At 36.8% G+C, this 24,163-nt stretch overlaps 1 protein-coding gene across 1 annotated transcript; it reads right to left on the bottom strand.

Moving 5' to 3' along the window:
• Nucleotides 1-1,570: 1,570 nt before the first annotated feature.
• Nucleotides 1,571-22,922, bottom strand: LOC120329334 (pleckstrin homology domain-containing family M member 1-like). The gene is made up of 12 exons (XM_078118317.1): nucleotides 22,720-22,922; nucleotides 21,576-21,704; nucleotides 20,704-20,814; nucleotides 18,624-18,797; nucleotides 11,907-12,067; nucleotides 10,041-10,217; nucleotides 9,118-9,206; nucleotides 8,446-8,537; nucleotides 6,850-6,984; nucleotides 4,641-6,110; nucleotides 4,056-4,249; nucleotides 1,571-3,558 (listed from the first exon to the last, which is right to left on the bottom strand). Exons 1-12 carry the CDS (start codon nucleotides 22,798-22,800, stop codon nucleotides 3,201-3,203), a joined length of 3,171 nt encoding a protein of 1,056 aa, XP_077974443.1. The 5' UTR covers nucleotides 22,801-22,922; the 3' UTR covers nucleotides 1,571-3,200.
• Nucleotides 22,923-24,163: the final 1,241 nt, after the last annotated feature.

Below are 24,163 nucleotides of genomic sequence, written 5' to 3'. Positions count from 1 at the left end.
TATGCCGCGAACGTTTTGTGACTACATGTTAATTACTCTACATCTCCCTTCCTGCTTATTCTATTTTACATAATCCCTGCGCTGTTCAGGACGTATGACATGGCACTGTAGAACAGCCATTGTGGTGTTTCTGTCGACAAAGGAACCGTCGAACATTTTATACTGCCCTGTCCCCGCCATGACGTCCCAGGATTGTTTTTAATTAATCAATGCAAAGAACTTACTGAATATATCTCCCGCTAACAAATCACAGAAGTATATCTTTTGTTATAGAATACGTCCTTATAAAAGGTCGAAGCATTTGAAAGCGTAAACCAACGCATAATATCATAGTCCTGGTGCACAAAACCACGCCAGTTATAATATAAGCACCATTAAAAATAACGAGATAGCGATTGGAGACCGCCGACTTATCGATCTAGCGGCGTGTATCCTTCGCTCTGACTCAATAGCGACACCTCATGTCCCATCACCAAATAATTAATTACTTGCTAGTTATATTCTTGAACAATAACTCGACATAATCCATCCAAAATCAACAGGCTTCTGGCCCGAGATATGGTGAATGCACATGCAAAATTTGGAGCAGATTTAACTTCGCTTTCGTGGGATACGAATGCCTTTGCTCAGAGATTGGTCTTTTTCAATAATGAGTGAATGACCGTGACTTTGCTCAAAGATAAGTCTTCTTTACTTCTGAGTGAGTACCCGAAACTTCACTCTGAGATGTGTCTCCTTTACTTCTGAGTGAATGCCCGTACCTTTGCTCAGAGATGAGTCTCCTCTACTTCTGAGTGAGTGCCCGTAACTTTGCTCAGAGATGAGTCTCCTTCACTTCTGAGTGAGTGCCCGTAATTTTGCTCAGAGATGAGTCTCCTTTACTTCTGAGTGAATGCCCGTACCTTTGCTCAGAGATGAGTCTCCTTTACTTCTGAGTGAGTGCCCGTAATTTTGCTCAGAGATGAGTCTCCTTTACTTCTGAGTGAATGCCCGTACCTTTGCTCAGAGATGAGTCTCCTTTACTTCCAAGTGAGTGCCCGTAATTTTGCTCAGAGATGAGTCTCCTTTACTTCCGAGTGAGTGCCCGTAATTTTGCTCAGAGATGAGTCTCCTTTACTTCCGAGTGATTGCCCGTAACTATGCTCAGAGATGAGTCTCCTTAACTTCTGAGTGCCCGTAACTTTGCTCAGAGATAAGTCTCCTTTACTTCTGAGTGAGTGCCCGTAACTTTGCTCAGAGATGAGTCTCCTTTACTTCTGAGGGAGTGTCCGTAACTTTGCTCAGAGATGAGTATCATTTACTTCTGAATGAGTGCCCTGAACATTTCTTAAAGACGAGCCTCATTTACTAATGAGTGAGCGCCCGTAACTTGCTCAGAGATGAGTATCATTTACTTCTGAGTGAGTGCCCTGAACATTTCTTTAAGACGAGCCTCATTTACTAATGAGTGAGCGCCCAACTATGATCAGAGATGAGGCTGATCTTCCTTTACTTCCGAGTAGGCACCAGTCGCTTTTCTCCCGATCTAGAGATACCCATAGTAACACACACAACACATCGAACATGACAATTTAGAATTAAAAAAAGATGTTATTTTCTACAATCACAAAAATACTTTTAAGGCACAAAAATATCATGATCGATTATTGCATCATAAACCAAACAACGAACAAACAATGGAAACATTAAAGTACGAACCTGTCATTTATATTTTACAAAATAAGAGAGAATGGAGGATTTAATGAACAGTAAGTATTCTAACCAAATACATATCATTTTGAAGACAACATCTATCAAAATTGGGTGCTCCTGAAGTATACGTACCAAGATGGTGGACACCTGAACATAGCACGAGTACAAGGTCAGGCCATAATTTTATTCCAATTTTTCTTATTTCAGTTCTATTATAAGTTCGGGGACTAGCCAAGTGACTCCGTAGTATTTGTACCTAAAATTATGGCTAACCTGTTGCACATACTATGTTGCGGTGTCCGCCATCTTAGTACGCATACTTGGAGAATCGAATACCGAAATATTTATCATGGTGATTCAAAAAGTGTCAAAGTTGCCCTTGAATTCAGAGTCGAGAGACTGAGACAAAAATTTTTGCCAACTTGTTATTGGTAGCGCTTAAATGGCTCAGAACTTATTCCTGATTGGGTCTGAGTTTGAAGTCGAGTGTAGATTTTCACCGACTACACAGCTGATTGCAGCATGAAAATATATATTGAACACACACATATATATATTTAGAAAAAGATCTCGAGAAAAGAATTTTTGAAAAAGTGCTTAATTATTAAATCAAGGTTTCCAAGGTGAGGGGCGAAATTGGAATTTCAAAATAATTACGAAGAAAAAAAACTGCCATTCTAATCGAAAATTGAAGCCATATTCAACAAACTATTCAATTAATTAAAAAGTTAAAGATGTTACAAAAATGAGTCCAAAATATACGTTTTTCTTCTTTTCCAAGACAGATTTGTTTTCGAGGTTTTGCGCTTTTAGGTTGAAGCCCTCGATATAGGATCTAATATTGTCATAGTCACGCCATGTTTACTTTTCAAGTTCAATAAAAATAATATTCCTGATTTGTGAAAAATGCTTTTGGTACTCAAATTTTGATTAGTCATGTTCGTTCGTTTTTATTTCTTCAATATTACACACTAAATGGCGATCACAGATCTATCGTTCACAGCGACGAAAGTTAGGGGATCCCCCAAAACAGAAACTGGGGTTTTGATTCCTTCGCTCTGACTCAATAGCGACACCGCGTATCCCATCACTAATTAATTAACGACTAGCTAATTATGCGACGTAATTCATCCAAAATCAATAGGCTTCTGGTCCGAGATATGATGAATGCACATGCAAAATTTGATGCAGATTCAACCTCGCTATTGTGAGATATGGCGTGCATCTAACAGACAGACAGACAAATACCTATCAACATACTTACCGATCTAGATCGATAAGTAAAAATACACAGTCATTATTTTTTCTCAAACTTTGTTAATCCATGCCATTATTTAATTTGAACTTATGAAAAGTGTTGAGTCATCAAATCTCATCAGAATCTGATGAGTAATGTTCATTCGTTTTATCTTTTCAATCATACAAAAATGCTTAGTCATGATTTTGTTGAGCAAATTTTGATGCTTCATACCCATATTTTATTTGATGTTATGAAAAGTGCTAAGTCATTAAATCTCATCAGAATCTGATGAGTCATGAACATATTCATTTGCTTTCGCCATGAAATATTTTTGTCGACGTTCGCACTTCGGGCAAGAATCGTTTTTACATTCGCGATGAAAAACACTTTTGCATTCAAAACACTGGACTGTCGAGTCTGTTTCGAACGGAAAAATAATCGAGTTACTCTGGCAGATCTCGCAGACGAATCCTTTAGCAGAACACAGCGTACATCCGTAGACGTGCTTCGTACCGGATGTGACCAATTTGTTGAGCATATTACCGAGCGATCTGTCGTGAACGTTGCATAAATCTTGGATAGAATAAAGATGGCTGTCATCGAGAAAGTAGAGACGAGATCCTAACCTGTGAAATAGGAATGATTTATATACTTTCATAAGTGAAGAAGAGAGTAATGTCCCGTAAGATTACCTATTTATCCCGGGCGAGGGGAGCGGCTAAGACGACTTAATCATATGGCGAACCACAGCCTTTCGTCCGGTTACCGATGGACTCCTCGCCGCTGTAAGGTGGTTCACATAACCGCTGGTCGGTTACGGCTTCCTCCACCATCAAGTCCATGCTTCCGGAAACAAATACCTGGCTAAGTAATCCTATACCCAACATAGACTGGTAACCAGACGAGAGGCCGTGGTTCGTCATATGATTAGGACGGCTTATGAGCTTTCCTCTTCCCAGGATAAATATGTAAATCCTATCCTATATACTGTGACTTCTTACTTTGAGCACAAACTTGTGTATACAATTCATAGCACTCAGTGTTTGCCTATAAGTAAATCATCTATCAGCACACTTTCCACTCAAACAAACTCGACAAAACATTCAAAAACAATCAAGCCCACCTGTTATTAATTTCCTCCATATCAAAACTTCTGCAAGTTTGCAGATAAGGTTTCAAATGCACAAGACGTTGCCTTAAATGAAATACTTTGCCCATTTCGTCGATATATTTGTAAATACCGGGGTTGCATTCACTCAGGTTGAGTAGCGGGTCGTTGAATACTTGTTCAATGAATGATTTTGACCTTTTGGCAACCTTGAAACAGAAAAATGAAATTTAGGGGGGAATTAAAATATTTTGTTGGTGTTTGGAGCGAATTCCCTAATGAATAATATGGAATCTGCATCCCAGCAAGAAATGTCGAGGTAGCACTGGCACTACCATGTGTAAACTATGACCCGAAGGCCAAATTCGGCCCATTGGGTGAATCAATGGATTTTCAATAACCATTTTCTGACAACAATGGATATTTGCTAAACCAAAAAGATGCAATGGCTTTTTCATTGGAATCATCATTAGAGATCGAACAAACTCTTTTCATATAGTTGTGAACCCCAGTTTATACCTAGACGATACCCTGCACCAGACTACACCATCGTGCTCATTAAAAACGCCGAATTTAGCTAAATTAAAAACCTAAAAGTACCTTGTGTTTCCTAAAGTCCCAATTATGTACAATCCTTGCCGGTATCTGTATCTCGTCGTTAGAATGACATTGTGAGCAATAGTACTGCCCTGTGAATGTGCAGACCCTTGGTGCGCCGTATATAATTCCGATAGGAGAGGCACAATCGGCACACTGATAATTTTGCGAGTCGAGGCCTTTCTCGTTTGCGATTTTACCCATGTGTGCGATCATTGAAGCATACCAGCTCGTATTTGTGCCATTTAGTAGGTTATTTCGGACTGAGATAATTTCATATTCTTCTAAATAATTTTTCGAATAAATGTCCTCCCCATTTTGCTCTTTACTGCCACCTTTTTGTGGAGATTCTGGCTCGATTACTACTTGATTGAAATCAGACGCCCAATCGAGCGTAATCTGCCTGCTTTCTGCTGCTAGGTGGTGTTTGGTGCCATTGTTCATCACAATTACGATATCAGCGTCATGGTGATCCACTTCTTCCGAAATCACAAGCACGTCAGTTAGATCAATCGACCCCAAAAGAACGTTCGAGTTTTTATCTTTATAATAATTAAGCATCGTTCCTCGAAGTACGAACCACCGCTGTTTCCATAGTTTCAATTTTTCACCCATTTTCTTTAAATATCCCTCTCTTCTTATAAATATTTCCAATTTTTCATTTTCCTGTCCGTTTTGTTCGCTTTTCTTTGTCTGTTTCGGCAATTTCTGCGATGGCGCCCACTTGATAGGCTCGTGAGATTCTTCATAAGATGAGACATGATCCTGATTCAACAATGAACCAAAAATTCCATTTTTTATGCTTTTGGGGGTAGATTGCTGATAATCGGGGGTATTTGGGGCCGACCAACCCCCACTCCTGGATAAGCTATTACCCACCCTATTAGGGGTACTCAGTTCAAGGCTCAAATCAACGCTACTGGGGGGGAACGTATCTTCCAGAACTGAGCTAGAGTAGATATCAATAGCATCTGTACTTCTGGTCATGACATCATTCACTTCCTGTTCTGGATTTTGACCTTCGACCTCTTTGGTTTGACCTTCAGCTCCACTAAGACTGCTTGATGATGTCACAAAGGACGTTTTATAAGCGTCTGATAACGGCATTTGGGATTCAAGTTTGTTACCCACGTTTCCGCTGCTACTCGATCCTGTCGAGTCTTCCAGCCCCGAGGAGGAGTTTGAAGAGCTCTGACTTTTTCCAACACTGCCCTCTGGTGGGAAAGACTTAAAAGGTTCAATATTATCTGTTTTATCACTGGAACTTGATATTTTCTTTTCGCGTTTTGGTGAAAGAACTAAATTTTTGTTCTTTTTATCTTTTGTAGACGTCGTAGGCTTCTTATCTGACAAATTGTTACTAAAAAAATTGTCCGGTGATTCACTTCTGAGAAGCCTTTGATGTAGTGGGCTCGCTGATTTTTCTTTTATAAGTGAGGCCAATTTTTTCTCTGTCATATCGTTTCTTTTTTTCTAAAACAAATACAAAATAATTAAGTGATTAGTCTAATAAGATCTGACTTTTGTTTGATTAGAGATTAAAGATAACAATAAATTATCAGTTATGTAAATACAGAGTACTGATGAGACAATACATGTGAAGGAAATAATAAGATAAATAATAGATTGACCCGGTAAGATTATACTTCTGTTTGATTAGAGATTAAAAATAACAGACAATTATAAATAAAGGATGCTAATGATAAGATGTGCCTTGGCCTTCATTTCCCTATGCATGAAGTACAGATTAGCGATTTTCTTCCCTGATAATTTGGTGCTGCACGAAAAATAGTTTGGGAAAGGCTGATATAAGCCAAGAAATGAAAAAAATAGAATAGTTGCATCCAGTTTTCCCTCTAAAGTGTGCGCGTGTGCGCACGCACACAGCTTTCAGAGGCTGCGCACATGCATAGTCTTTTTGCGCACAGACGTATTTCGATGTAATGTAACAATGTTCTCGGTTGGCAGGTTGAGAAAGTTTGTTGTTGGCCCACTTATTAGCCGGTTAGAACGTCAAAATTTGACAGAGGAAATTTCGCCGCATTAGGTTTATCCTCTTAAATAACGAATCTTATTTAAAAGAAAAGGTACTTCAAAAACCTAATTGTTTTCATCACAAATACTTGTTTTACAGCAAAATGCTCTTGCAGCGATTTTTCCTGTGGAGAGATTTCCTACGACGATTTTTCCTAGAACCCACACAGAGACCTACCTGCAACTCAATTGTTGGCGGAGTGTCACAGAAACTGTTATTTCTTGGTGTGCCTCGTCTCGAACTTGGGTTTGATCCAGAGGATCCGAGTTCACCGCCCGATAGACTACTCCAACTCCCGTCCAGACCTTTGTTCTGCAAAAGATTTTGTATGAAATAAGTTAAACTCAAGACAAGGCTTTGCACAAGTAGTACTAGAAGTGAAGCAGTATGCGAACAAAATAAGTTACCTCCATATTGGTACACACACTTCTGAAGCACCAGAATTTCTGCTAACATGATTCAATTACACTATTTAAATGTCTTAAGAGTCTGATTCCAGGATAAGAGGCTAAAGTTTGCTATTTATGATTGGGCTGTCTTATCAACTTTTCTGTGCTCCTGAAGTATGCGAACCAAGATGGCGGACATCGAAACGTAGCATGGGTAACAAGTTAGGGTTAGGCCATAATTTTATTCCAATTTTCCTTATTTTAGTCCTATTATCAGTTCGAAGACTAGCCAAGAGCCTCCCGCAGTATTTATACCTAAAATTATGACCTAACCCTAACCTAGTACACATATTACATTTCGATGTCCGCCATCTTGGTTCGCATACTTCAGGAGCCCCAACTTTTCTCCCCCGGAGTAAATGAGTATTCCCAACCCCAATAAGACAATTAACCATACATCGATGTGTCAAGTATCGTAATTGCATTATGGTTCTTATGATTGAGCCATCCCATCAATTTTCCCTCCCCCTCTTTAATCCGATTCACCTAGAATTCAACACATAGGGCAAGCAATACCGAGATGTAATACTTTTCAAAAATAGTGGTCATTGTCGAGAGCAGGGTGAGCAAGGTTTCCAGACCCAGGGCCAAAAATGTCACCCACCCAGACTGGCGGACATTGTAGTTACCATTTTATGAACAATATTTACAGTGTTAGAAAAGCAAAAGTGAAAAACAGGCCGCATGCCAAAACTATATTTAAACGCAATCTTAACAGATTCCTTTAAACTATTTTTCAGCCAAAACATCAAAATTTGATTTTAGTTTGGTTGTGGCAGCATCAGGCAGGCCAAACTGAATTACCCGGCTTTGGCCCGCGGGTCGTAGTTTTCCCATGTAAGGTCTAATACAGGGGTTCCCAAGCTTTTTCCAGGACGACCCCAAAGACTTTCAAGTGTCCAGTGCGACCCCAGGTCAATATATATATTTTTCATGAAACTTTGTGGAGCTCACAATAACCACCTACATTTTCTATGGCATAAGCATAGAGCGATGCATATGGGCCTGTTTCACAGTAAGCCATGGTACAAACGGCTAAATTTAACATGGTTTGTCAAATCTTAGATGTGTTGTACATCCATCCTCTACCATACCTCAGCGACCCCATGATCTGTTTGCAACCCTACCTACTTATCACTCCGACCCAATTTGGGGTCGTGACCCCTGGTTTGGGAACCCCTGGTCTAGAGCCTTGTTCAGAGTAAAGCAGATCTTACACCTGAAGGAAGTAATTGAACTACTCCCAGCTTAGACTAATAACTGGACAAGAGACCAAAGTTTGTAAGCCATCTTATCAACTTCCCTTCCCCTCCCCCCAACTTACAATAGAATGCCTTCTTCTCTTTTTTTTCTTTATCAATTGTCGTTTGTGCAAAATTCCGTCTTCAGTCGGTGTCACAAGAGGAGTTGAAGTTTCTAAATAAAGACAGAAATTATATGCATTTCAAGATATTATAAAAAAATTTTTGCTAAAAGTAAGAACATATACACACACAGAAGTAAAGGAGATTAATTAACTCGAAACATCACACTCACTCATATTAAAAGAGATTCCTCTTTGAGCAAAGTTACAAGCAACCATTTGCCAAGAGTTACTGGAAGTATATAGAATACAGACACAGAATGACGTGATACTCTAATGAGATGGCGATCGGAGGCCGCCAACTTATCGATCTAGCGGCGTGTAACCTTCGCTTCAACTCAATAGCGACACCACGTGTCCCATCACTAATTAATTATTAACTCGCTAATTATACGACATAATTCATCCAAAATCAATAGGCTTCTGGTCCGAGATAAGATGAATGCACATGCAAAATTTGGAGCAGAATCAACCTCCTTTTCGTGAGATATCACGTGTATGTAAAAGACAAACAGACAGACAAATAAGTTAAACGAATTTCTTGAAAAAAATTTGGCATAAAAATTTCAGTCTTTAAAGTAACAGTAAAAGGACTAGAGTTAGGACAGCATTATATCACAGCAGGAATTGTACCTGATTCGGGCTCTTCAGCTTCACCTTTGACCTCTTCTTCTTTCTCTTCCTTAATTGGTTCCTGCTTGGTCACTTGAGATGCGTTTTCTCTGTGAAGAAAATTGAATATACTTTTAACAAGTGATTTTCCAATGCACGAGGCTACGATTTGCTAAGGAAGCCGGTAGGATTGAAAAAAACAAATTTTCAATCTGACACAGCTGCTGAACTCTACAATTATGGTGTTGTAGACACGATGACCTGATCGTGTTTTGTGACTCCATTTCAAATGTGGTCGAAACATTGTGTGTCATGATTTATTATTACCTTTGTTCACAAGTTTTGATGCATGACTAAAATGAATATCTTATTAATCAAATAAATTAATCCTATTGCTAATTTCGGATCTTGTTATTCTTCCCTCGTTATGTGGAAAAGCTATTTCCGTTATTTGTCCAATCTTTTATGGACCTTATCTAAAGCTACGCAGAACTCGCTTTCTGGCTTTTATAGTCTATAATATGTGCATGAATAGGTATCACAATAACTTAACAATACTCAATAAAGTATTATTTCCTATCCATGTACACCAGAATTCCTGCCCAGTCAAAAAAACTAAGTCTTGTGGTAAGGCGTTGCACTCAACTATGCCAGGTACCAGGGGTGGCCGAAACTGAGTATTTTATCATTTGGAATATATCTAAGAAAAAAATAAATTCGAATATAATATATTGAATACCTTCTGAAATCTATGGCAATGGAGTCTGTTGCCATGCTTTCAGAAGAAAAAAAAATATCCAGTTTCCAGAGCCCCTGCCACAAGTAAATATGCTGTGACTTCAAGGCTGGAGCCATTTCTATTTTGATTTCAAACCGGCTTTCAAGAACTGCTTGAAATGATACAACAATTTTGAAAGAATATTGCATCTGCAATTCGCACTCACTTCCCATCAACTTCTTCTTCAGCTACTCGATTCTTTTTAATCCACTCGTCACCACTAGTGGTCGGTAGAGAGGCGCTGATGATGTCATGCTTCAAGAAGTCCGCAGGAGTTGAAGCACGGTGGTACGCCAATCTTCTATTATGATTGTAAGGCTTTGAGAGGTTGTTGTTTTCAGATCTGCAAGAGAATGGATGGTTAAGGTCAACGCAAACTCAGGAGTCGATTGTAAATTTTCTCTCCTGACTCTATGGTCGAAACTCAATAAAAAATTCACCATATCTTCACATATAAGCAGAGTTTATAACTCAAAAAAAGTCGCCGGGTCAAGGGGTCCTGCTATACGAGGTGCGGCTAAAAAGAAACAGGACTGACGTCACAGATTGCGCAACACGATTAACCATCGGTAATCAACACTTTTGCAGTGTGGCGTAATAGATGTTCTTTGTTCAACAGCTGTTTTGACACAATATCGCAATTATTTTTGCTTTTCAGGATCCATAAGTGAATGTGATAAATTTCTTGTTGAAAAAAAAATGCTGTGCGAGGTCTGATTGAGTTTTTTGGCGATAGGGGGTTCAATTAAAGAATGACGACTGAGCAAAGAATTAACATTAAATTTTGTGTCAAACTTGGAAAAACGGCGACTGAGACTTTGCAGAAGTTGCGTGATGTTTATAGAGATTCTTCCATGTCCAGAACAAGAGTTTTCGAATGGCACAAGCGATTTGTAGAAGGCAGGGAGGATGTGGAGGATGATCTGAGGTCAGGGAGGCCTTGCACTTCCACTACTGATACCAACATCGAAAAGGTTTGGCAGTTGGTTTGCAGTGACCGTCGCTTAAAAATTCGCGTCATTGCCAACGAAATTGGGATGGACAAAGAAACGGTCCGCACCATTTTGGTTGACACTTTGGGAATGCGAAAGGTGTGTGCCAAAATGATGCCAAAGGCTCTTGAGTTGACTGAGGAGCAGAAAGCTCAACGATTGAATGCATGCCGAGTTGACATGCATTTTTCCAAGTTTGACACAAAATTTAATGTTAATTCTTTGCTCAATCGTCATTCTGCAATTGAACCCCCTATCGCCAAAAAACTCAATCAGACCTCGCACAGCATTTTTTTTCAACAAGAAATTTATCACATTCACTTATGGATCCTGAAAAGCAAAAATAATTGCAATATTGTGTCAAAACAGCGAGGTGACGTCTGTGACGTCAGTCCCGTTTCATTTTAGCCGCACCTCGTATGCCAATAACCCTTAATCAATGGATTTTGAGACAATTTTTACCGTTATTATTATAAGCAAATATAACAATAAGGGTTATTATTTTCATCAATTCCATTTTGCAACCATTTTCTGTGATGGATGCGTACTGCGTTTTCTGATTTGTAGGGTCAGCTTATATGTGAATTTTCATAAATTCACCGTTTTAGCGCCTTTTTTAGGAGTGAATTATGTGCAAGATATACAGTAAGTTTACTAAGCATTTTTAACAGTCTATTGGCAGTCAAAGTCAAACAAATTTTTCAACATTTCAACTACCTGATGCAGTTGATTAGAGGCGCAAATGATTTTTGAGGAAACAAATTTAGAGTGCAGCTTATGGGACGTTCCAGAAATATGTGTACCAATATGGAGGTAACTAATTTTGTTCACCTACTTCACATCAAGTTGTGTATAAGGACTGAAACTTATAGGCAGGAGGATATTCACTTGGCTAACACGGGCAATCTCCGAACTCGTAATAGAACTAAAATAAGGAAAATGGGAATAAAATTATGGCCTAACCCTAACCTGGTACACATACTTCAGGAGTACCCCTTATGGACTATAAATAATTATATTTAAACATACAAAATGGGTACCTTGCATGCAATCCCTGATACAGAGGTGCTGAGGTAGAAGGTGGCACAAGACCAGCAAGTTCCAGAGGTGTTTTAGTCCACTGGTTCAATACTGAAGAGTTGTAACTTAGTTCAAAAACTACGCTTTCCACTCCTTGCAGATATCGAAGGAATATTTCTGCCTGTAAAGAGAAAAGCATTTTTTTATAATTTTTGTTGGAGTATAAGTGGGACAAATATGAACAGTTGGGAATAGGGTATATGCTTCTATTCAATAGTTGTATGACCTTCTCTATAGGGGGCTGAATGGGGCTATGGGTTGTCATATAGACAGATAGGAATAAATATATGACCCCAATCGCTATTTAAATGGCCTTCTGTGTAGAGGTCGGCCATATGGACAGCGTGTTAGGAAAATGGATGAGTATATGGTTTCAATCACCATTTGAATAGCAGGTTAGAAATAGAGATGGATATATGACATATCGACTCACTATTTAAAATGTTTTGTTTTTGGATATAGGGTCCCAATCAGCATAAAAGGGCTGACTGAAAATAAGGATGGATAAGGATGGTCCTGACTGCCATTTGAATGTCATCCTTTGTGTGAAGGACTATTGTAATGCCAGATAAGTTGTGCTGGTTTGATTTTCGGGTTTCAATCACTTTTTTGAATTGTTGTTAAGACATACTCCTGTGTTTGTTTGGGCAACTCGTAACATTTCAGTCGGTGTCAATATGTCATTGTATTTGTAGGTGTTGCTCCTAATATGACATACTATGACAGCTACCAACAATAAAAGACTCACAAGTTACCCATTAGGCATTATCAAAATTTTACAATAATTAAATATAGCTAGATAATTTCAAATGTTTTCAAATATTCAATTTTTCCTGGCATTAAATACAGCATAGTAAATAATCGTAATTTGGTCATTGCCACATTTGGCCCAAGATAAATAAATAGCATCTCAAATGCACAAATTAACTACTACGAATTAACTATTTTATAAAGGGGAATATATGCCGAAGAACTTCTGGTAACTTCTGATTTAAATCCTAGCAGTGCTGCTGCTGCATAATGGTATTACCGTACATCTCTGGAAGATATTTGGCCATACTAAATACAAATAGTACCTGATAACGTCAAATGCACAAATTAGTTTTACAACAACCTTGGCCTCATATAATACATCATCTATCGAATTTTATAGAATCTTAGAAGTACTGCACAAATGTATTATACCATTGGCCACATATAATCAGAGTATCTTGAAATATTGAAATTTGGCAAATTTAGACAAATCAATACACATCAGTATTAGTCATTGTGCTTAGTCATTATGCAGTATAAACTTTGAACCCATTGTGTGAGACAAATGATCTGTGGCCTAGTCAAAATTGATAGTCAACTTTTGATGACTGTAAATAACTCAAAACAATGTTAATATTATTTCCTTATTTATTAAATTTAAACCATGTCCATGCTAAACCATAACACAAAAGTTGGGTAATTTGTCATTCATGTCATAAGACAAAACTGGAAGTGTTTATTTGTGAAAATGTTAACAACTCATGAGTTCATGTGACGTTGGTAGAAACAAACAATTCCAAGATATTGAACAGATGTCTATCTAACAAAATCGCCAAAATAAAGTATTCCATCATTTTATGTCAGAAATGGCATTATATTGCCGAAAGTAAAACCAAATTAGCTGAAGTAACATTTTATTACGGCTTCATAAGGCTTTAAGATCATTTTTGTATTTTCAAATCTGTACGGTCAAACCTAAAAATGGATATAAGGCACTAAATCAAAACTAAAACAGGTGAAATTTAGACCAAATATTGTCCTAGGCTGCTTTGGTTATGCTGTGTGCCTGTGGTGATAAGCAGCTTCAAACTCAAATTATTTCCAGTTCGAAATTTCCTGCTCAAATTTTTACGAGATGGTAGGCATAAGATTTGAAACAGATGTTCAATCCGCATTGCCAACATACATAGCTGTATGAAGAAATATTTATAGAACAGATGGGCACTGTTAATTAAATAAACCTAATGTAAAAGGGTTATTCCTGAGAAAGATCAAAGTTCTTTTTCTGAGAAGAAGATAGAAAATATAACACACAAACATGGATAGATGAAACTAAGTAATTTGCATAAACACTCTCCTCTAAAAAAGCTTCACATATCATTAGATATCAGTGGTGCCTGCTTGTACAGGACCTTGTTAAGAGCAAAAGTGTGAAAACGCAAAAAATTGTCATGTTTGGAATTTCTTCCACATTTTCCATGTTGAATATTGAATTTTAAAAAATTCCCCTTCAGACCGTTCACCCATGTGACATTCCTGAGCAAATAATAATAATAATGACACAATATCTAACGTGAGGTGATACATATCACTATATATCAGTGGAGGTTGATTGCATTGGGCCTTGTTAAGGGCAAATAGTGTGAAAACACAAAAAATTGTCATGTTTGGCATTTCTTCCAGATTTTTTTGTAATGAATATTGAATTTCAAAAATTCCAGTTCAGACCACTCGCCCACGTCGGCCATGTGGCTCGAATACTTTACATTCCTAAGCAGATAGTAATAATGATGCAATATGTAAACGTGGAATGATATCGTGGAATGATATCGGTATGATGCGTCATACTGTAATTTAGACATTGTAGATTAAATTTGTTGTTTGCTTGGTATCACTGTGTATGAGGAAATAATTACCAAAATAACATTATAAATTGAACTTAAAGATTGTCCAGAATGAATCAGAGCTTTTTCAGACTTTTAATGGTGACAATCGAAATCAAAATTCAAGATAAAGGGTGAATGTGGAAATTTTAATAAAAAATTTATTTAAAAATATTGCAAAGAAATAACTAATCAAGCCGGTATCTGTACATAATTTTAAGCAAATATTTACCAAATTATATCGATGAGAGTAAGAAGAGTTTAAAATAAAAATTATACAAAGTCTTCTTTTTCTCAAAACAGATTTTTCAAGTTGCACTTAACTACCGTAGGTTAATAAAGCTCTTGGAAAAGTCGGCCAACAGAAAAAAAATAAGCGCTTGCATTGTATTCTATGACTATGCAGCTTTCCATTATAGGTCCGCTGAATTTTTATCTTATTGTCAGATTTTGAAAAAAATATACTTTCATAAAAATTTATTCCTGAAATTAAGAACTTAAAATAATGAATTTAACCAATATCGAATATTGAAAAATTTAATATCACTCGCGCATTCCTGTTTCATAAGATGATAATTGTAAAATATTTTCAATTAAAATGTCCAGTACGGCAGCTATAAACTATGTGTGCACAATATTCGTTATTCTTAAAAACACTGAAAATGATATCGTGGTTCTTGACACCCCAGATTTTGTGACGTTACTAGCCCGGGAAAACACCAGAAATGTACAAAACAAAGTAAATTTGTCATATATTGCCTGAGGGGAAATATCTGGAAATTATGTAAGAACTGACAAATTGCCCACTTAGTATAACTTCTAGGTATTTCATCACAAAAATCAATTATTTTTAATATTTTAAAATAAAATTTGCACAAGAAAGGACATAAAATTATAAAAAATATCATAGAAATATAGAGAGTTGGACCTGATTATCTTTTTTAATATTTTAAAATAAAATTTGCACAAGAAAGGACATAAAATTATAAAAAATATCATATAAATATAGAGAGTTGGACCTGATTATCTTGGCTCAAATCCCATTTCCCCACTTTACTCAGGATGTAACAAATCAGGGGGAAATGATTAAATATTTCAGTTTGTCCGAACTATAGTGCAGGGCTTTCCAACCTTTATTCGATGTGGACCCTAATTTTTGTACTCAAAGTCGTATGGATCCCGAAGCAAGTGTTTATAAGATATCAATTACTGTCTTGATAGAACTATTTAATTTTGGTGTTCTCAGTATTATTACCATATTTAATTTTCGACTGCCAGGAAAGTATGCCTGTGGACTTTACTTGCCGGGTTTAGCTTTCAATTTCGCAAATAAAACGTTATCCAGCATTCAGACTCGCTCTCCTAAGAATCATTTCTAAGTTGAAAGATCAAGGTATTGATCGCCATTTCCCAATCAGATTGGCAATCAATATTTGTAGATCAATCAACAAAGTCAGATTTGGCTAGACGTCATCATTATGCCTCAACTCCCAGTGGATCTCAACCTGGATTTTCTTGTGGCTCATTTTCTGCGTCAAGTGAAATTTTAGGGATTCCAAAGACTTTAACGAGGCTTTGCTCAATTAGCCACTGCTAGCTAGGTAAGTAGCCACTATAGTTTGGCATTGCCGACCCTACACCAATAGTTTCACAAGTTTTTACCCTGGCAAACTGGTAAAATTAAATAAAATTGAAATGAATCAAATGAGTATTCATAACCCTGATAAGTAAACAGGAACAGCATTGGTGCCAAATTTTAGGTTTCTGAATCTTGCGAGATCTTTCGCGATGTATCGGTACGGGAAAAGCAATAAGTGTAATTATGACGTCGGAAGATAAATTGCATAACAAAACCAATTCCTATGCTAACCAATGAAACACAACGAAATTTTTCATAGAACGGCAAAAAAACTACGCGAACCGGCCCGCGGACCAGGAACCACTGCCCTATACCAGGTGGGTGGTGGGCATGCGATGTGACCCTGGGATTTTAACCAACTATATCCCTCATAGTAAAGTCTAACACTTCTAGCAAAACACCAGTAAATAAAGTGTACTATTTTTATGATACCTATAAAATTTGTCAGATGATCAAAATAAAAACAATATCTAGGGGTCAAAGGTCAATTTGGAAAGATAAACAAAACAATTCCAAGTGATTGGCTGCTAGATACAGAAGTGATTATGATGACACATAGGTGTGAAAATGTTATTATTCAAATCCAATAAGCATTGGTACAAACAAAGAGGAGTGTCGGCATAATACTTTGTATGTAGCAAATTTTTGCAACACAAGTTTTTATTCATTTCACTGTGGCAAAAAAAAGACTCAACTGTCAACTCTGAGCAAAGTTACGGGCACCTGTTCAGAAGTAAAGGAGACTCATCTCTGAGCAAAGTTGCTGGCACTCACTCAAAAGTAAGAATGACTCATCCCTGAGCAAAGTTACGAAAAACTAAGTAAAATTACAGACAAACAGTAATTTGTTACAAGATCACAAAATTATATATAATTATGGTATATGCTCGCTATTACTAAACTTGCTACACTTAACAAATCGTTGATCCTTTTCTTTGCCAGTATTAGGCTGGCTTTTATTTCTATTTTTACTGTACACAATTGAGACAACGAAAGACTAGTAACTAATCCACTTGGATATATCAATCCTCTGGACTGTTGCATTGCGGTTCCACGCCACCAGTGGTTCTAAAACTTTTTAGAATTCTCGCGCCCCACTCCAAAAATAACTAGCTAACAATAAGCTACAGATAACAGATAGTCAGATGGAAGTATGTTTTATGGAAAAAACAGGTTGAAAATATGTGAATGGAACGTAAATAATGAAATAAATGGAAAGCTTTGAAATGTAAATATCCAAAATAAGGCGAGCAAGATCAAATCTAATAAATATTTTTATTTTTAAGTAGCTTCACGCCCCCTCAAAAATTTGCCTACGCCCCCCTATGAGGGGTGCGCATCACCGTTTGAGAACTATCTCACCATAACAGTTAAAAACCACTGTGCTAACTCGACTGTTAACTTCCCAATACAAAAACCTACAAGCCAAAATTCTATACTCGACAAAACACAGATAACAAAGAACACCATGCAAAATAACAAGCAATTGAACAAAGACTATTTTATCCCCATTCAACCATATTCTCAATACAAACAAATGTAAACAATACAACTATTGATTCGGTTCCATTGGAATACCAAAGCAATATAACCCTGAACAAACAAGACACAATGGCTGTTCCCCGAGCATCTACTTCCTCATTTACTTCCATAACATAGGCTAATCAACAAAAATTTACCAGGGGTCACAAGTCAGGGAAAAATTTATTAAATAGAGATATAAGGTCTGTAGATACAGACTAGAAGGTTGTTTGTTACTTATGCTTAGAAAGAGGCTTTTCTAGTAAGCCAAAATGAACATTCTACAAGTTTGCTCTAAGTCAGTTCCTGAAATAATTCAATTTGCTGAATCAATGATTGTGTTAATAGCTCATCACAAAATCAAACATATTTCTTACTGTGTATTAACGCTCAGCAAACTGTCTGAGTGATAGATAAAATGCGTTTCTACCAATTTACGTCGCTGGAAGACTCATTACAATAAAACAGTCATCACAACTACGCATCTTTAACGTATTCGAGATTCGTTAGATTCGAAAAAATATTTGATTCTAAAATGATCAGATATTTACCCAGCCCTAGTGGCTACATGTCTAAAACTTTGTTCCCAAAGTTGATTGAAAAATAGAAGCGGAAAGATATTCGCAGGCCTGATAAGAGGACAAAATGCCGATATCAGTATAAATTGGGATACTGGTTTGATCGAATTGTGACGAATATACACATGCTTAAACAGTAATAATGATGTAACAATTAGAAATTAGAGAACACAAAAACGTAAAAACATATAGTTTGACGGGCCATATTAAATCGTTACGCTGGCCATAATTGGCCGAGGGGCCGCGGTTTGGAACCCCCTAGTTTGAAGCATAATTTATGCATAAAAACAAATTTCAACCTACATGTTCTTGGTCCAAAAATAAAGCATGAGAGTCGTAATAATGAGAGAGCATCGACCTCTGGTCTTTAGATAGAATGGAAGTGAGGTATGATGTCACTGCACTGTCATTTAACGTCAGACGTAGCCACGCACGACATTTCCCAATTCGTGAGGTAATATATGTCAGATCTTGAACCTTAAAACAAAAATAAAAATCATTAAAAAAGGAATTTAAACTGCGCATAAAATCACTGAATCACTATAGTCATTATAGCCATACTTGAATAAATTATATTTGTCTGAAGAAATCAGACTTTGGTCAGACGAAACACAGAACATTCAAATTTACGAGTGTAATAATAGATTTTCGACCAAATTAACTAAATCAATACACACTGACACATATACTTCCTGTATTGCCAAATTATACCTACACTGACGCACACCTTAGCAATGACCAAATATTCGACGCTACCACCCACTATGTTTCTATAAGAAAATAATAAGAAATAAGGTCACATGCACTACTAATACTAACGACATGCACTAATAAATATATGAGAAAGATCTCTGAGCAAATTTACAGAGACCACAGAAGTGCAGAAAAACATCATACTATAAAAAATTATATTGTAGAATTGCATGATAATAAATACCGAATGACACAAGAATTGAAGCATTTTATGTCAATGGCAGTCTCCCCTACTCTTGACCCTGAAAGATTCTCCCTATACTTTATTAAAGCAAAATTTTCAACTCTGATTTTTAAAGAGTTAGCGCTAACAAACTGGCTCACATTTTCAATAATATTTTTATTCAAAATTCAAAACAATAAACCAAATGCCTATAGGTATTGGTAGCTAATTTTAGGTTAGTCCAGGGGTTTGCAAGCTTTTTTCAGGACGACCCCCAGTGCAACCCCGGGTCAATATATATATTTTTCATGGAGCTTTAGAGCTTCTTTCACCGGACTTTTGAGTTTGGTCTTGTGGTGGTATTAAGTAAAATACGCTGAAATCAAACAGTGATGTCACAATAATCACCTACATTTTCCATAACATAAGCATAAAGCAATGCCTATGGGCCTGTTTTACAGTATGCCAAACTGCTAAATTTAACATGGTTTGTCAAATCTTAGATGTGTTGTACATCCATCCTCCTACTTATCACTCCGACCCAATTTGGGGCCGCAACCCCTGATTTGGAAACCTCTGGGTTAGTCTATCGCAGCATTTGCGGTTTCAGTTTTTGATTATTGTAACTGAACTAAAGGTAAGACACAATGACACTTAAGTTATATGATTTGCAACTATTTTTCATAAACACAACTAAAACCAGACATATAACACATAAAACTACCAAAAACAGGTAATGTGTACAACCGCGCTTGAACATTTGTCTGAGCGAAATAAATGTCTGGGTGGCATAAATTCCCATTGTTATGTCAATGTCATTGTTAACTTTGCTGTTTTGTAATTGTTGGGAAAATAAACAAGAAAGTCGACGCTCAGGGAAACATCTATCCGATCAAAAAAAGCTATGCGATGGCCGGTGGCGCATCCCCACAATTGAAGTTCTTGGGAGAAAAACTTGGGTTGACCAATATTGTAAAAGCATTGGACTGAACTAACTTTGACTGAGGTTTGAACTTGCAATTATATACCAACACGTGTAAAAAAAAACACGGCCACTAATAGTTAATTAGTGTGTGTGTGTGTGCATGTTTTAATAACTCAATACTTTTATTAAGTGAGCGAACACATATCACTTTTTTTAGCGACATCTTTCAATTTAAAATCTATATGTCTTAAACATTACTTAATAAGGTTTTGTTGATCTCACTTTTAGTCCATAGCTCCAACTAATAAATACATGATACTGTACTCACATAGTGTGTTTTTTGATTCAGATTTTCCTTATTTTAGTACATTTCTAGTTCGGGGACTAGCAAGGTGAATATACCACCTGCCCATAGGTTTCAGTCTCTTTACACAACTCGATGTTAAGTAGGCGAACAAAATTAGTCACCTCCATATTGGTACACATACTCCTGGAGTACCCATGATATAACTTATTGAAAATATTATAAAAACATGGCTTACCCTTTTGATCGTTTCTGCATGGCTTATTTTCAATATTAAATTCCAAAATTGTGGTCGAGGAAAACTATTCTTCGATGTTGAACGTGAGTTATCTTTTTCATAATAAGAAACCTGTAGAAAGAAATACTTTTTATTAATTAAATTAGTCTTTCAAAACTATTTTTTCATGGATAGCTTATCGCCATGTTTCTCATCGGGAAAGAAATACACCTAGGCAGAAAGTTGTTTCTGGCAAGGAATTGGGCTTTGCATTTTCTGTAGTGTTCCTCAGTTCTTGGTTATTCTTATAAGACATATTTATGCAATTCATGTGAAAATTATATCACTGCAAACAGTGGGAATGCGACTAGCTCAAGGATTCCTTCAAGATTGAATGAATTAAATAATTTTTTAACATGATTATGAAGGAATAAAGAGTTCCTAAACAGTGGAAACCACTGATTTATCCTTCCGCAAAGAGAAGTTCAAACAGAGCACTAGAGCAGAGCTTTAATCACTCAATCTGCACATTAAAGAATTAACTGAGATCAACAAAAGGTCGAAAGTCTGTCCATGGCACTTAAAAGGAATCAGAGACTCAGTGCAAAATCCTGTGTACAAAATAAAAGGTACTCCCGAAGTATGTGAACAAAGATGACGGACACCGGTACGTAGTGTGTGTACCAGGTTAGGTTAGGCCATAATTCAAGGTACAAATACTATGAGAGTCACTTGTCTAGTCCCCAAACTCGTAATAGAACTAATATAATGAAAATTGGAATAAAGTTATGGCCTGAAACTAACCTGGTACACATACTACATTCCATTCCACTATCTTAGTTTGCATACTACAGGAGTACCAAATAAAATGCAATAATGTTCATAATTTCTACCTTTAATCCATGAATAAATGCAGACTCCACCACACTGCATAGATGTTGAGCAAGGGCAGACTCAGACAACACAGGAGATCCAGATAAAGGATATTCCTTTTGTAGTTCTTTGACAATATGGGCAAGATTCTACAAAAAAATTATGTAATTTAATAGGTATAAATTAGGTTGTTGGAGGCCAAGGTAAGACTAGAAGAGGATAAGATAGGATTAGGATGGAATTCACATATTTATCCTGAGGGAAAGATAAACAGATTCAACGCCTAACCATATGGCGAACCACGGCCTCTATCGTCTCGATCGGTGGAGGAAGTCGTAACCGACCAGTGGCTACGTGAACCACACTAAGGAGGTGACAAATCCAACAAGAATAACCACCCTTATTCAAAAATATCAATTATATAAATGCAAACTTAGACTAGACCAGAATGATATAAATGGTGAACTCTCTATGATACATCAACTTTTCTCTACCACAATATATATAGTTTTTAAAAATCAGTCCAGCGAAGTAAACACCGTTACTTCTCAAATAACGCCAAACAAAAATGTGATGTAAATTATCACCGAAACGGAAATACCATTTAAAATTCATACATTTAAAAAAATGTGCCTGGCACGTAATGAAATCTTTGACAGACATGTTAAACTCAAAACCTAATTTTTATATAAGCAGTTATGTCCCACGCTAAATGGTGTATGGGGCTCGGTGTGAGATATACTTTATTTAAAAAAAAACTAAAATGTCGGCTGTATTTTTATATCGCATATTCATTTGGCATTATTTAAACAAGCAGTTGGGCATTTATTTTCACATCACATCCGTTTTTGCCAGTATTTAGACTTAAGCACTTGCGGCATGTTAGACCCATAGAGATAATATTCAGTTATTATTAACTTGAAACAATGTCAATTAATTCTGTAATTTGATCAAATCAATTATTCAGTAGACAGAATCACAGAAGGGTCAAGCATTCGGATAGACTCGTGCAAACCTGCAAAATAAAGAAATCTTAACATCGTTGAAAATAAAATGAAAGCTTTGTTTTGAATATCGGTACCGTAACTTCAGAACTTGAATCTGCAGAAAGACAGAGAACCGCCACGGACTGTTACCTTCAAACGGAAGAATGAATGCACTCACCTGATTTATTTTGGTCTTTACATTTTTCTGGTCAATACTGAACAAATTATCCTCAGAACTGGGGTTCCTCCGGCGAAACATTACGATGGCCGATAAATAAAACAGAAAACAAAGGACACCGGCAGTGAGCAACGCAAGAGCAGAGTGACCGATCGTTGGTAATCGTAGATTGTTTTGTTTTTGTCATGTGATCAATTGGAAAAAAGCGGACCGGGCGATTAAGCTTTCACCATGAATCTGTCTAATCAGTTTTTTATTATCTCACATTTGTTCGGCACGAAATCATGCGAAATGCTAATTTCTTGCTGTGTTGTTTAAGAGTTTTTGGACACGTAGTGGACATAACGATCGTTTTGTTGTTATGTTGTTCTTCGACACGTTTTGAAGTAATCGCTTTTCTCTTTGATTACTGGACCAATTGCTTTGAAATTTTCGGTGGTTAAATATGGAATTATTTTTTGCTATGACGTCTTCAAAATTACGTATCCATATATTTTAGCATAGCTCTCTTGTTGTAAAAAAAGCGTTTTTTTTTTCTTTCAAATATTGGATTTATCGATTTTATATACCCACATCTTAAAATCAAATAGTCATTAAAAACCTGGTAGTTTTATTTTTCTTTTTGTACAAGTTGTATGAGCCTTCGTATAGAAAAAATAAAGTACAACGGAAGAGAGAGAGATTTATTTCGTCAACCAAAAAAAGAGTAACACAAGGGCGAAGTAACCGCAGGTAGTTGTAGGCTGTTTTGCCTTTTTGTCAGGTGATCGAATATAAACAAAGCGGGCCGAATATTTGTTCTTTCTTCGATTAGACTGGTATAATCATATGTCGCTTATTTGGTAGAAAGTGCCTGAATTCTCACAGTTGTTGTTCCAAAGTTTTTTGAAAAATGGCACCTTTTTCCAACTATTGGATCGAACAATGCTACATTTCCAATACTTAAAATGCTTTTATTGGTTCTTTCAGGTAAAGGGAAATCTTACAAGTTCTTGGAAGCCCGCTATTTCGCCTCCAGTTTTTGCTGATTTTCAGGATTCACATGCTCAACCTCACATGATATGACATTCGGTTAATTTTTCAAAAATTGGTTGAAAACCTTGTTGATATTGCGTGTGACTGACTATATGATCATTGCTCTGTAATTCTCTACTTTACAATTTTGTTCTTGATAAATGAAAATAAAAGACATCTCCCGAAAATAAGCCTCAGTGTTTGTTTTTTGAAAGAAAATTGATTGATAAAAGACCCAGTCTTATTTTCGGGGAAACACGGTAGACTGGAGAGATGATTAATGTGATCGACGACTATCGCCCGTATGTTTGTTTGCTTCGCACGTCCTGTGCGCTTCCTGTAATCATTTGAAATGGCGTAGCCGCAATTATGGTTATCACGGGGATATAGACTAATATAGCGGAAGACAGAGGGAACTCAGGAACCATAT

Source organism: Styela clava, chromosome 12 (genome assembly GCF_964204865.1).
Source record: "Styela clava chromosome 12, kaStyClav1.hap1.2, whole genome shotgun sequence".
Taxonomy (NCBI): Eukaryota; Metazoa; Chordata; class Ascidiacea; order Stolidobranchia; family Styelidae; genus Styela; species Styela clava.
This window is presented reverse-complemented; position numbering and strand designations above follow the sequence as displayed.

Excerpts from the sequence above, each read along its gene's own strand:
- LOC120329334 (XM_078118317.1), bottom strand. The coding sequence starts at position 22,800 with ATGTTTCGCCGGAGGAACCCCAGTTCTGAGGATAATTTGTTCAGTATT. Across the intron at positions 20,815-21,575 it reads CATTTATTCATGGATTAAAG|GTTTCTTATTATGAAAAAGA; the intron begins GTAGAAATTATG and ends TTCTTTCTACAG. Across the intron at positions 18,798-20,703 it reads ATGCAGAAACGATCAAAAGG|GTTCAAGATCTGACATATAT; the intron begins GTAAGCCATGTT and ends TTTTGTTTTAAG.